The sequence below is a fragment of the Chenopodium album genome, chromosome 21 (assembly GCF_948465745.1).
Source record: "Chenopodium album chromosome 21, dcCheAlbu1.1, whole genome shotgun sequence".
NCBI lineage: Eukaryota > Viridiplantae > Streptophyta > Magnoliopsida > Caryophyllales > Amaranthaceae > Chenopodium > Chenopodium album.
Window position 1 is genome coordinate 9,442,595 of NC_137854.1, and position 14,349 is coordinate 9,456,943.

The 14,349-nt window shown below is 35.6% G+C and overlaps 1 protein-coding gene across 2 annotated transcripts; it reads left to right on the forward strand.

The window, feature by feature from the left end:
• The first annotated feature begins 4,840 nt into the window (after positions 1–4,840).
• On the forward strand, positions 4,841–7,444 carry LOC145601499 (14-3-3-like protein). Of its 2 annotated transcripts, none has more exons than XM_081657525.1 (4): positions 4,841–5,406; positions 6,389–6,514; positions 6,990–7,106; positions 7,200–7,444. In XM_081657525.1, exons 1-4 carry the CDS (start codon positions 4,921–4,923, stop codon positions 7,254–7,256), a joined length of 786 nt encoding a protein of 261 aa, XP_081513651.1. In that variant the 5' UTR covers positions 4,841–4,920; the 3' UTR covers positions 7,257–7,444. The 2 variants fall into 2 exon arrangements, with proteins under 2 accessions (XP_081513651.1, XP_081513652.1); XM_081657526.1 differs by having other exon boundaries at positions 4,847–5,406; positions 6,392–6,514.
• Positions 7,445–14,349: the final 6,905 nt, after the last annotated feature.

Here is a 14,349-nt window from a genome sequence, read left to right on the forward strand (position 1 = left end):
TGTTGTGTATGTGTGGGTTGTGGTTCTGGCCTTGTGGGGTCTTATTCTTATGTCTACCTTTGTATTTTTTCCGTCTCATAATATAATGTCTACGGAATACTAACTACGGGTCTATTCTCATTGACTGAACTCAGCTAAACTGAATTGAACTGAACTGAACTTATTAGAGTTGAACTGAATATTTTATAAGAGAAGGAAATTAGGAGCTATAAGAGAAGGAAATTAGGAGCTAAACTCAACTGAAAATAATAGTATGAGAACAAGCCCTTATGTTAGGGTGTGTCATCTAATTTTAGAAGAGTGTTGGTAGTAGAATATTGTACAAATTTTTTAATAAGACCTCATAGATGGTTTGGCCAAGAAAAGATATTAGTATGGTCACATACTCACATGCTTATTATACTTGCACAAATGTAGAATTTAGTTGGAGACTTGAAGTAACTCATTAAAGTAGTTGTATATGGTAAGGTTAAGTATGTAAAAATTAGATATTATTCATAAATACTTTTTGTTAAAATGAGAGGTGGTATATACTTTTGTCTATTTTTGTTGTTCTTACTTTGATTTTTCATGATAAAATCTTAACAAATTTTTTTTTATATACATATTTTTTAAAAAAGTAATGTGAGATTGTGTTAGAATTCGTATCAATGTGTAGTATTTTATGTTACAATAATTAAATAATATAGAACATATGAATCCATAACTGAAGAATAGAAAAGGTACGAATTCTCGCAGGAGGAAAAGGAGGAAAAAAAAAGGATCATTATTATATTACACGTAACAAGTGAGACTTGTTTTTCTTGTTGACAAGACTCAGTGACCCACCTGTACATGGTATTCTCGCACATACACAGGGCTCACATGCATATGATCCAATGACGATGGATTTTCATAATATGAGTTCTCGTTTTCCTCAACTTTAGAAGAAAAACATTTCAGGAGTAGACCTCGTGTTTTCCGCTCATATTTTTTTTTACCTATTATGACTTTTTTCTTCATCATTGAAATTAAAGTGCATGTGATCATTAGTCATCTGTAAAAGTCTGTAAAGTGTGTAACACATTCTTACATTACAGACACATATATGACAGTAATTATTTTGGATACGTAATCTTATCCACAAATTTAATTTGCTTATAAGTCATGATGATTGAAACAATTAGCTAGGAAAATGATCGAATTTATTTAATGTTTTTTAAAATTGGCAATTACTTCATATTTTTAACTATGATTGATTTAATTTAGAGTTTTTAATTTTCCACTCAATTTAATTGTCAATTATGCTAATTGAAGTACTACCTCCGGTCCAAATTACTCGCAACTTTGAGGTATTATTTGTGAGATATAAAATATTCCAAAGTTACGAGTAATTTGGACCGGAGGTAGTATATATAACTTACTACAACTATTAATATGAACTTAGCTATTAACACATACTTATCTATATAGTTAAATTGACTTAACCTGAACTTGGACGCTAAAGACATTTACTACATGAACTTAATAAATAAACATCCCCTCTTCTTCACCAAAAATAATAAAATAAATAATCGCCAAAATTATCTTGACAAAATTTATGTTGTTGAGTGTCTTTTGTATATTGTTTATGTTTCCTGTTGTCTTTAAATGTTAACTAGCTTTATTTCTGGCCCGTGCAATGCTATTAGTCACGGGTTTATAATGTATTTTTTTTTTATAATACGTTTTTAATGTAATGGAAAAACAAATAGTTTACAAAGGAAAAGAAGGGGTAAAAATTAAATAAACTTGAAAGAGGTATAATTAGGGGAAAATGAACTAAACAACATTTAATGTATATTAAATTTTTTTTAATTTTTTTAATATGTTTTTATTAAATGTTAGGAGGGGATAAAAGGATAGGTTAAATGAGATGACATGTGGCATTGTTCAAGAAGATGGTTTGTGTTTTTAAATAGTAGGTATAGAGGTATAGATAGATAGATAGATAGATTTAATTATAAACTTATACTCCCGCTGTTTCATAATGTTAGTCCCATATGGAATCAATCACATAAAATAAGAAAAGATAAATATTTCAAATTACAAAATAATTCATCATTATTTGACCTTAGCTTATTTATTTTTTTGGAAGTATTAATTGCATAATTCAAGGTAGAGATTTCCTTAATTAGATCCATGTCATCAATCCACAACCAATTATTTCCAAAAAAATTAAGTTAAAAATACAAATTCAATATGGGGAGATGTTTTTGAAACGCCGTCCAAAATAGTATATGGGACTAACATTATGAAACGGATGTCATTTTGCCTTTTTTTCCCTCTCAATTTGTGTGAATATCAATTATTTGACCGAATATTAATTGATTTTTTTTAATTCTAACTTGCAATAATTATGCTTTAATTTGTGCTTAATTTGTGGCATGAGACAGCCAAATTTGAGGTAGTAGTATTAGTTTGAGATTAATCATTCTGTGGTTGGTGTAATGTAATCATGTTCCATCCAAATATTATGCCAATTGATTCTACAAAATTTTGAGTCAAACAATTTTAGGCTTTTAGCCTTGCACCTGAATAAATACCATATATTTATATTTATATTTATATTCATATAATATACTATTGAAATGTCACCCACTTTATTAATTATCTGCATGCTGCATTAGAAGCATGAACCATTCTATTTCTTGTTTAATAAGTGTTCGCCTACAAAGATGTTCCATCTTCTCCACTTCTTCCCCTAACACGCCAATGTATACGAGCGCCTCGATTGAGAGTCTATAAGAGCAATACCCTTTCCTAGCTATACGTCGTCGTTTGTCGATCGCACAATTGCAGTTTCTTAGCTTATTGTTGCAGCTATGGATCATAAAATAGTTGTTCATGGCTTAACTACTAATTAATTGTAAGTTTGTAACACTACTTGAATAGTAATATCAAGTATCAAGCATTTGTTGGTACTTAAAACAAGGATTTAGGGCTTGTTCACATTTTTCAGAAGTGAGTTGAACTGATTAGAGTTGAACTGGACTGAACTGAACTGATTGGAGTCAAACTGAACTGAATAGAGTTGAAATGAATATTTTATGAGAGAAGGAAATTAGAAGCTGAACTGAACTAAACTAATTGGAATTGAACTGATTGGAGCTGAACTGAACTGAATTGAACTGAATTTAAGCTGAAGTGAACAGACCCTTATTACATACTACCACTACTCGTCATGAACAACAGGGAGTTTGTCGTGTGTATAGTATCATAGTGTAAGTGTGACACAGTTACATAAAGCCTAATTTATAAATAGACTCAATTGTGCTTTACATATACATGCAACCTAATACTCATAGATCCAATAATGACCCGTTTGATGGCTAAAAATAATATAATTGGCAACTAAGTGGCAATGATAATTATTTTATTAGTAAGCTTATGAAGAAAATTTCATGCTAGCTTAGTCAAGCCAATGCATGTGGTAATGCAATGCTAGTCCCTTTCAAATGACTCGTTTTTTCCATACTTTTCCTTTACAATCCTTTTATCATTTTAGAGGTTGCATTATGTAGTAATGGAAAATAAGCAACAATAGCACGGTATGGAGGTTGAATTTCATTGATAAGGTAATGATCCATGATTATAATGCAAATTTACATATAACAATGAAGAATTTATATTCACCTATCAAACGTACATAAACCTTTAGAAAAAAGGTTGAATTGTTTATTTGACGAATAGGAATTAACAGTTTGATGCTGCCAAAATGCCCAAAACATACCCATTGTGTCGGACCTGACTTATTAGTCAATTGACTTGGGCTTGGCTCATGCCCAATAGAATCCACCCATTTTTTCATGATCAAAAGAAACGAGTTTGGCCATGACCAACACAGTTAAAATAATCCATGCAATAAAAAGTTGAAAATATAACAAAATTTGACCAACACACTAAATAATGTTGCAACATTTGTGTAAAACTGTTTCATTATCATAAGCCTACTTTAATGAGCCATTGTAAAACAAGAAAACATGTGACTCAATCTTAATTTCTCTCTTTCCTTGGCCCAACCCACTTATATAACTTTATAAGGTGGTCTTATAGTGATGAAATGGCTCCCGTCAAAAAAAAAAAAATGGCGTTATTTTAGAATTCGTGTGTTAGTAATGTTATAAATAGGAAAATGATTGCATCTTGGGAGACGTTTGCTAGACATTACATATAGGAAAATGATTGCATTTCTAAATTTATACGGGGTAGCATATATGGACAACCATTAAAAGCTTATTTTTATAATTAGCATTGCATATGATATGATGAAGTAGTTATTGAATAGGAAGAAGGTAGACGTGATAATCGGATTCTTCGGATTATGTTGATTCGAGTTTGTTCATTTTTTGGGTAATATTTGTTCCGGATGATTTCATGCTTGAATTATGTCATAAGGCTCATAACGTTGTTGGTTCAATTGCCAATATGCTTAAATTAATACAATAATCATCTGCTAATGAGTCAGATTGGTCTGATTTGACTCAAATCAGATCAAGTCATTTCAAACAAAGTTTGGATTTCGAATAAGATTTTCGAGTCAATTATTCGGATAGCCTTAGTTGATTCAAGGATAATTTTGTAAATACGAATAAAATTACTCTTTTTTTTGTTTTTTTTTACAGAGTTTATATTTACTCTTTAATGAAATTAAACTTGCATATAGTACTCCCTAAAAGTAATTGGAGAAAATATAAAATAAAATAACAAAAAAACCTAAAAAAAGGACTAAAAGAGAAACCTGAAGACCGCGTGATGCGGTTATATAGCTGGCACCCTGTTCACTTTCTTCCTCCAATTTCTCCGAATCCAAAGACTCCCATTTTTTCAAATTTCAAAATCCCTAAAAATTACACCCAAAATCAAAACTCATAACAAAAAAAAAAACTTCAAACTCCAACAATGGCGGCGTCAACAGCTAGAGATGAGAACGTATACATGGCAAAACTCGCCGAACAAGCCGAACGTTACGAAGAAATGGTAGAATTCATGGAGAAAGTCGTCTCAGCCGCTTGCGAAGGCGAAGAACTCACCGTCGAAGAGCGCAACCTTCTCTCCGTCGCCTACAAAAACGTCATTGGTGCTCGTCGTGCTTCTTGGAGGATCGTTTCATCGATCGAACAAAAGGAAGAAAGTCGTGGAAATGAAGATCATGTTTCCACCATTAGAGGTTACAGATCTAAGATTGAATCTGAACTTTCCAACATTTGTGATGGTATCTTGAAGCTTCTGGAATCTAAGCTTATTCCTGTTGCTACTAATGCCGATTCTAAGGTGTTTTATCTCAAGATGAAAGGTGATTATTATCGTTATTTGGCTGAGTTTAAGACTGGATCTGAAAGGAAGGAGGCTGCTGAGAATACTCTCTCTGCTTACAAAGCTGCTCAGGTATTTTGTTTTTTTTATTTTTTTGATTTTTTCTGTTCATTTTCCGATTTGATTTGCGAATTGATTGATTTGGATTTTAGTTTTGATTTTGATTCATTTTTTGGTGGAAATTTGGTTGAAATTAGCATCGGATTAATGTTATTTTGTTTAGATTGTTGATAATTTCATCGGCATTGTGCCAATCGCAGTTAATATCGTAAATGTTGGCCGATCTAATTGTTAATTTGAATTAATTCTGCAATAATGTGATTGATTGATTCATATTTTGATTCTTTGTCTGAAATCTTGTTTGATATGACACTGTTGATTGGTATAAGGAAACGTTGAAGGAGATCATCAGAATTATTGATGTGAAAGTGATTGGAAATCTTTGTTTTGTGTTGTTATGGGACCTTTGGTGATAGTGACATTGATTTTTGTGTTGGAATTTTGTCAATTTGTTCAATCTTAAGATGCTAATTGCACTAATCTTTACAAATTGAGGCAACATGTGTTAATCTTATTTTTGTTTCGTAATCGAATTTGTTGCTGTGTAAAGGTGTAACCAAAGGGAAATAGGAATTCGAAAAGAAATGTTTAAGCGATTAGTACTGAAAAATGTATAATTGACCTTTAGGGTTGGCAACCTTAGAAGAATATCTGAATTGCTTTAGAGGTAAAATGTGATGAAAGTGATTTTAATGTGTGTGACTAATTATAATAAGAGTATATGTTTATGGGGATTTTCAAATTTGATGGTATAATGGATCACTGTCCCGGTGATGGCTTTGTTTTGTTCTTTGTTTGACGTATTTTTGTTATTGATTGTGGACTTGTGGTCGCTAGTTAGAATATGTTGTCTTGAACTTTGAACGAATTCGTTTGTTGAATGTCCTGTTTGGTTAATTGTTGTGAGTTTGGTTGTTGATTGGCATGGATCAAGGGTATTTAATGTTGTTTGCCATCTTATGAGTTGTGACTAATGCCTTTCTTTTTCATTTAGCAGGATATTGCGAATGCTGACTTGCCTCCAACACATCCTATCCGTCTTGGTCTTGCACTTAACTTCTCAGTTTTCTACTATGAGATTCTCAACTCTCCTGATCGTGCCTGCAACCTAGCTAAACAGGTAATTTATAACTAGGGCAGAGATACCCCTTCTTAATTTTAAGACCAGAAAGAGATACTATGTTCTCGCTTGATTTTCAGTTTTGTTTCTCATCTTCTTTTCAATTCAGCATGTCACAAAGTTTGTCTTCAACTAGCAAGCCTAACTTTCATTCTCTGAAGTCTGAACATCATTTAACCATATGCCATGTACTGATTAACTACTTAGTTACAATGCTTTATGTCTTGAAGTGTTGGACACTCATCAATTACATTCGTTACCTACATTATGCAATAATCAACTGGGGGTAGTATTTTTCACTACAGATTTTATTGTATAATAGAATGGTATGCTGTTTTCGACTTTGTAACATGCTGTTAACATATATCAGCAGTATCTGTGTGGCTCTATTCGAAATAATTCCGCAAGATGTATGCTGACATGCTACATACTATGAGCTGTATCTTTCATTTAACATTGTCATTTCTTTCTCAAGGCCTTTGATGAAGCAATTGCTGAGTTGGACACCCTTGGGGAAGATTCCTACAAGGACAGCACTCTGATTATGCAGCTTCTCCGGGATAACCTGACTTTGTGGACCTCCGACATGCAGGTAGGGAATAGTTAACTCATTACTCGAATCTGAGTGATAACATGTCTATGTCGGCCATTTCGTTTCTTAATGGGTCTGTATTTTCTGTTGCAGGAGGATGGAGCTGATGAGATCAAAGAGGCATCCAACAAGCAGGATGAAGAAAAGTGAAAGCTCTGAAAGCTCATTGTTTAGAATTAGGATTTGCCTTTTGATTTGCGATGGTTTAATTTTTGAATTGAGGGTGCTGCTGAAATATTTGACAGTTCCTAGCAGTTATCTTGATTCTTATTTCTAAATTATATCAAACAATATCGTATTTTTAATCTCTATCTCAATTGGCAGCCTGCCTACCTCTATCTATTTTTTTATTGTGACGCGACAGAGTATTCGCTTCTTAGGGTGTGCATTAGTGCATAGGATCCCACTAGATGGGTTCTGATTGAAATTTTGAACAAAGCATGAAATTACAAGCCAAGTTGCAAGAAATTTAATGGTTACAGATCAATTTGTTTCTTTTGGTTGATTCTGTTTAGCTGCCTTTTTGCCAATGTCAATTCTGTTTAGCTGTTTTTTTGGTTTTACATGTTTACTAGGGGGATCTTTTTTGTTTTGTGAAATTGTGAACTTCTTTTGACTGTCTCATACTAGTCATAGGAGATTAGGAGTACTTTAATGCCAAAATCAAACCCTGTAATGTTCACATTATTTCAACTTATTCAAGAAAATTGCGTTATGATTAGGAAAATTGAGTTTTGATAAAGTTTAATAAGTTTTTATGTGAGCTATTCAATTCTGATAAGTGAAAATAATGTGACTATAAATATATAATGCACTTGCTCGTCATAAACTCAATGTTGATTGACTAGAGTAGTAGAGTACGATATAAAACTTGTATTTTCTCTATCTTTCCTTGATAAAATGATCTTATTCTTTGAAGTACTAAATTCCAAAAAAAAAAAAAAAAAAAAAAAAAAAAGTAAAATTAGCTGAAAGTAAAAAGTGTCAGTTTCAAAATTACAGACACACGTAGTTTTAGTATTTTCAGGCCATGTTTGGATTGAAGGTAATACATGTATGTAAAATAGGGCGAGATGAGGATTTGAAAGATGTCTTTAAGGCGATTGATTACTATATGGAACTAGAGCTGTCAAAAACTAACCCGATCCGAGAACTCGACCTGAACCGGTAATGATCTGAATCCAACCTGTACCCGGACAATGGGGTGAAACTAGTGACCTGTTAACCGACCTAAACCTGACCATATGTTAACCGACAACCGCTTTGATCCAATACTTTTTGACCTAAACCCGAACCTACTCCCGACCTGAGAGTAACCGTCAACCGATTTAAACCGACCCAACAATAATCTGTATCCGAACTAGTACCTGACCTAATTATAACCTGTGCCCGAGTCATGGAAGGTTTAATAAAATTTATATGCCTTTTGTTCAATTTATATACTAGTACAAATCTGTAAACCCACAAACTGATTTAGCTTGTATGCCTTTTGTTCTTTATCACTCATATATAGGTTTAATTAAATCTTGGTAAAACTGATTAAATTATGGAAGACGTAATTATATAGGTTCAACTTGAGCACATCGATATTTATTGGAATTGAACTTGAACAAAACCCAACTCAACACTAACTCGAACCTGAATGTACCATCTATTAACCCACTCAAACCTGACTCACACACAACCCGAACCTGAAATTGAATCCGGTCTAAATTTGGCTCGAATTGAACCCGACATATATCCGGAAAGGTGAACGACCCTAAATAAAATCAACTGAAATTGGCCGGACCCGAACTTGAACCTGATAGGAGGCTATATTGATCCGATATAACTAGATCCTAATTTAACCCGAGACATGATTTGACCAACCCAAAACCAACTTGAATACTTAAATCGACAACTCTACGTATAATACACGAAATCAGAGCGATTTAGGAGGTGATGAGAGCTGGTGTTGGAATTTCACGGAACACTACGGGATGAATCCCGGGATCATATAATATTGTGTGGACCCATATATGACCATTATCCGACAACGTAAAGGCCCCGTGAGAGCTTATATCCAATACAAGAGGCATGTACGAAAACGGGTAAAATGACCATTTAAAGGCAAATTGGATGGTTCCACCCACCAAATTAAACTCTCGGAGGGTATTAGAGACCATGGTAAACATCTCGACAATTTTTATTTCCGGGCGAAAAAAGGTCAAAAAATTTGCAAAATTGAAGTTTATATAATCCACAGTTTTTGAGGAATTTTTGAGGTTTTGGGGCCCGATAGCGAAAAGTGTTGAGACCCTAAAGCTGTCAAAAACTGACCCGACCCGAGGACCCAACCTTAACCGACAATGATCTAAACCCAGCCTATACTCGAACAATAGGGTGGATTATACCCTTCAATTTTGCCGCATTTCGCCACCGGGCCTCAAAACCTCAAACTTTCTTTAAAAAGCGTGGATTATAGCCTTCAATTTGTAATTTTTTGACCTTTGTTCGCCCGGAATTAAAAATTGCCGAGATGTTAACCATGGTCCCTAATACCCTCCAAGAGTCCAATTGGGTCGGTGGAACCAGGCCATCAAATATGCCCTAAAACGGTCATTTTACCAGTTCTTAACTTGAAGTGATTTCGTAAAATCAAGCCTACCATGGACGTTTATGACAACATATAATGATTATATGTGGTTTCAAACGGAATTATATAACCCCGAGATGTATCCCTTAGCCCCTTAGGGTCTCAAGGCTTTTCGCCATCGGGCCTTGAAACCTCAAATTCCTCAAAAAGCGTGGATTATTGCCTTCAATTTTGTAATTTTTTGACCTTCTTTCGCCCGGAACTAAAAATTGCCAAGATGTTTACCATGGTCCCTAATATCCTCAAGGAGTACAATTTGGTCGGTGGAACCATCCAATATGCCTTAAACGGTCATTTTACCCGTTCACAACTTGTAGTGATTTCGTAAACTCAAGCCTACCACGGACGTTTATGACAACATATAATGATCATATATGGTTTCATACGACATTATATGACCCAAGAAGTATCCCTTAGGGGTTTCAAGGCTTTTCGCCACCGTGCCCCGAAACCTCAAAATTTCCTCAAAAAGCGTGGATTATAGCCTTCAATTTTGTAATTTTTTTTACCTTTTTTCACCCAAAAATAAAAATTGCCGAGATGTTTATTATGGTCCCTAATACCCTCCTAAAGTCCAACTTAGTCGGTGGAACCATCCAATATGCTCTTAAACGGTCATTTTACCCGTTCACAACTAAAGTGATTTTGTATACTCAAGCCTACCACAGACATTTATGACAACATGTAATGATCATATGTGATTTCAAACTGAATTATATGACCTTGAGATGTATCCCTTAGGGTCTCAAGGCTTTTCGCCACCGGGCCCCGAAACTTCAAAATTCCTCAAAAAGCGTTGATTATAGCCTTCAATTTTGTAATTTTTTGACCTTTTATCGCCCGGAAATAAAATTTGACGAGATGTTTACTATGGTCCCTAATATCTTCTGGGAATCAAATTGGGTTGGTGGAACCATCCAATATGCCCTTAAGTAGTCATTTTACTCGTTCACAACTTGCAGTAATTTCGTTAACTCAAACTTGCTACGGACGTTTATGACAACTTATAATGATCATATATAGTTTCAAACGACATTATATAACCCTGAGATGTATCCATTAGGGATTCAAGGCTTTTCGCCACCGGGCCCCGAAACTTGAAATTTCTCAAAAAGTGTGGATTATAGCCTTTAATTTTGTAATTTTTTTACATTTTTCACATGGAAATAAAAATTGCCGAGATGTTTACCATGTTCCCCAATATCCTCTGGGAGTACAATTGGGTCGGTGAAATCATCCAATATGCGCTTAAACGGTCATTTTACCCATTCACAACTAGAAGTGATTTCGTAAATTTAAGCCTACCACGGACGTTTATGACAACATTTAATGATCGAGTATGGTTTCAAACTGATTATATGAACCCGAGATGTATCCTTTAGGGTTTCAAGGCTTTTCGCCACCAGGCCCCGAACCTCAAAATTTCCTAAAAAAGCGTGGATTATAGCCTTCAATTTTGTAATTTTTTGACCATTTTTTGTTCACGAATAAAAATTGCCTAGATGTCTACCATGGTCTCTAATACCCTCCAGGAGTCCAATTGGGTTGGTGGAACCGTCCAATATGCACTTAAACGGTCATCTTACCCGTTTACAACTTGTAGTGATTTCGTAAACTCAAGCCTTCTACGGACATTTGTGACAACGTATGATGATCATATATGGTTCCAAACGACATTGTATGACCCCGAGATGTATCCTTAGGGTCTCAAGGCTATTCGCCACCGGGCTCCGAAACTTCAAATTTTCTTCAAAAAACGTGGATTATAGCCTTCAATTTTGTAATTTTTGACCTTTTTCACTCGGAAATAAAAATTGCCGAGATGTTTACCATGGTCCCAAATAACCTCCGGGAGTCCAATTGGGTCGGCGGAACCATCCAATATGCCTTTAAACGGTGATTTTTCCGTTTACAACTTGTAATGATTTCGTAAATTCAAGCATACCACGGACGTTCGTTTATGACAACATATAATGATCATATATGGTTTCAAACGACATTATTTGACCCCGAGATGTATCCCCTAGAGTCTCAAGACTTTTCATCACCGGGCCTCGAAACCACAAAATTTCCTCAAAAAACGTGGATTATTATAGCCTTCAATTTTGTAATTTTTTTGACCATTTTTCGTCCAGAAATAAAAATTGCCAAGATGTCTACCATCTTCTATAATACCCTACAAGAGTCCAATTGGGTCGGTAGAACCGTCCAATATGGCCTTAAATGATCATCTTACCCGTTCACAACTTGCAGTGATTTCGTAAACTCAAGCCTATCACGGACGTTTATAACAACATATGATGATCATATATGGTTTCAAATGACATTATATGACCCCGAGATATATTCTATAGGGTCTCAACCCTTTTCGCTACCGGGCCCCAAAACCTCAAAATTTCTTCAAAAAGCGTGGATTATAGCCTTTGATTTTGTAATTTTTTGACCTTTGTTTGCCCGGAAATAAAATTGTTGAGATGTTTACCATGGTCCCTAATATCCTCTGGGAGTCTAATTGGGTCGGTGGTTACCAGACGGACGATGTTGCAGCTCCCACCTGATGCATGAGTATACCACCTTGTAGGACGATGGTTCTGACACTGCTGTATGTAGTGCTAAACAAACTGTAAGCAACCTGAGTGAGCACTTCCATCAGCATTCAGCGCGTTGGAATTTCTTATGAGCTCTGCCAACTTGATATTGGTTCATTTGCAAATTATCAAAGTAGGCTATAAATTCAAAATAGTGCTGCCTTTTGGAATGGATTGGTGTCAAGTTGCAGCTTGAATGGGTGCAGAATCCTAACAGTTGTTATAAGTAGATAAAAACTTACACTGACCAAAAATTAAATTAACTCCTTATCCTGTAAGTATTTGCATGGAGTATTACAGGTTATTGAATGGTATATTCTTCTAAAATCTACAGTATGTGCCATTTTTTCCTCCGATCACCCCCAAATAGTGGGCGTCGACAAAATGAGAGATCTAACACAAAAACAGACACTGAGACTACTAGCAAAAATATGGATGTTTAAATCGTAAATAAGGATTCAGCTAACTAACTAAGCTGCTATCTCCTTTGGTGAGTGTGCTACATCTTTTGCTGGATGAGGTAAGTCCTTTGGTGGGTGAGAATTTTTCCTCCGCAAGAGGTCACCAAACCTCCTTAGCAACGCCTTCCTCTTCCCTTGTGACGCTCTATCCATCTCCATATCATCAAATGGTGCATCCTCGTCGAAATTATCAAAAACCAGATTTTCTTCACTACTGCAAGGTGATGCTGATTGCCGGTGGTAGTCCTTCGCTGGGGATCCTACGAGGTCGAATATAGAACCCCCAAGGGCATCATCCTCATCTGTGTCCTCATCAATGTCCTTGCTCGATTTGCATGCTATACCAGGAATCGAAGGCCAGAACTGGTTGAGATCAAAACTGAATGTGCTACTCAATCTTCTGCCTTCTTTTGCATCCTTCTCTGTGCTCTCTACTGCAGTTTCTTTCTTTGCCACTTTTTTCTGCTCTTTGTTCTCTTTTTCCTTTTTCTGATCTTTGTTTTCTTTCTCCTTCTTCTGCTCTTTGTTCTCCTTCTCGAGTTTTGCAATTTCTTTTTTAGATCCTGAAATAATTAACCGTTTCAATTCTTTTATAGTGTCATTTGACTCGGCCTCATTGATTCGAAGGCGCTCAGTTTCCTGAGCAAGGGTAATAAGGGCTTTATCCTTCTCAATAAGGGCATCCTTGAGGTAAGAGTTCTCAGCTCTAGCAAGACTAGAAGCCTCTTTAGCCACATTAGCTTCACTCAGAGCTTGCTTAAGTATATCTCTCAAATTCTTATTCTCTTCCTTTGATTTTTCGCTCATCCCTTCAGCCTCTGTAAGCAACTTAGCCAGTTTATTGCATTCCTCTTGGGCAGTATTTTTCTCATCATCAGTCGTCTTTATACAGTTTACGAATTGGATTTCTCTGTCATTCCAGGCCAAAAGAGACTCCTCTGCCTCTAATCTTAACCTGTCAACTGTATTTTTCAGCATATCATTCTCTTTCTTTGAGGCTTTCAAAAGCGCTTCATATGCCTCTTCAGTGCTCTTCACCATTTTTTTTAAATTGGCTGCTTCCTCATTCATTGCTTCAAGCTGCTGCTCTGTAGATGTGAGTTTTTCCTTGGCCTGGTTGGATTCGATGGCTACTTCTTTTAAAGCCACTGCAAGGTCATCCATGGCCTTCTTACTATTGTCTTCTGCTTCCATGGCCAGCTTCAGCTCATTCTTTAGAATATCAATCTCATCCAACAAAGTTTTCGTCTCCACAGATGCAGTTTCATACCTCCCATAGCCACGCAAGGCCTTTTCTTTGTGCACCGAAACCTCATTTTTAAGCCTCTCTATCTCTTCCCCTACCTCTTTATCCTTCCTTTGTCTTTCCTCTTCCAACTCCTGAATTTTCTCTTGAAGTGAAGTAACTTGCAGCTTTGATTCTTCTAGCAAGACATTCGACTGCTCAATCTGGCTTGTTTGTGCAGCAACCGACTCAGACAACTTTTCTTCTGAATCTTTCCTTCTGCCCACTTCAACCTCCAACTCGTCCACCTTCTTCCTGCTATCGGATAATGAGG